Source organism: Fukomys damarensis, unplaced genomic scaffold, assembly GCF_012274545.1.
Source record: "Fukomys damarensis isolate Sample0158 unplaced genomic scaffold, DMR_v1.0_HiC HiC_scaffold_11, whole genome shotgun sequence".
Lineage (NCBI taxonomy): Eukaryota > Metazoa > Chordata > Mammalia > Rodentia > Bathyergidae > Fukomys > Fukomys damarensis.
The window spans coordinates 43,912,763-43,913,100 of record NW_022900923.1 but is presented as its reverse complement, the minus strand read 5'-3'; the positions used below and the strand labels follow the sequence as shown (position 1 = coordinate 43,913,100).

The window sequence follows — 338 nt, the reverse complement described above, 5'->3', positions numbered from 1 at the left end:
GCCTGTGACGTCCCGGTGGTGCGCGTGGTGGTGGGCGAGCCGGGCGAGGCCAGGGTGGTCCCGGGCCGGGGCATCTGCCTGGACCTCGCCATCCTAGACAGCGCCTTCCTGCTGTCCCAGGTGGCCCCGTCGCTGTTCATGGGCTCCATAGTCCAGCTCAGCCAATCTGTCACTGCCTATATGGTGTCGGCCGCGGGCCTGGGTCTAGTGGCCATTTACTTTGCTACACGGGTAGTCTTTGACAAGAGCGACTTGGGCAAATATTCAGTGTAGAGCGGTCCGAACGGGGGAGGCCCCGCCTCGGTGGGTCCCGGCTCCCACGGGTGGGGCCACGGGCC

At 66.6% G+C, this 338-nt stretch overlaps 1 protein-coding gene across 1 annotated transcript in view; it reads left to right on the top strand.

Annotated features, from left to right (window-relative positions):
- Nucleotides 1–338, top strand: part of Slc45a3 (solute carrier family 45 member 3) — a 25,844-nt gene that overhangs the window by 24,124 nt on the left and 1,382 nt on the right. The window contains exon 6 of the mRNA XM_033761985.1: nucleotides 4–323. Within this exon, the coding sequence (XP_033617876.1) occupies nucleotides 4–273 (270 nt within the window). The 3' untranslated portion in view covers nucleotides 274–323. The remainder of the gene's footprint in view (nucleotides 1–3; nucleotides 324–338) is intronic.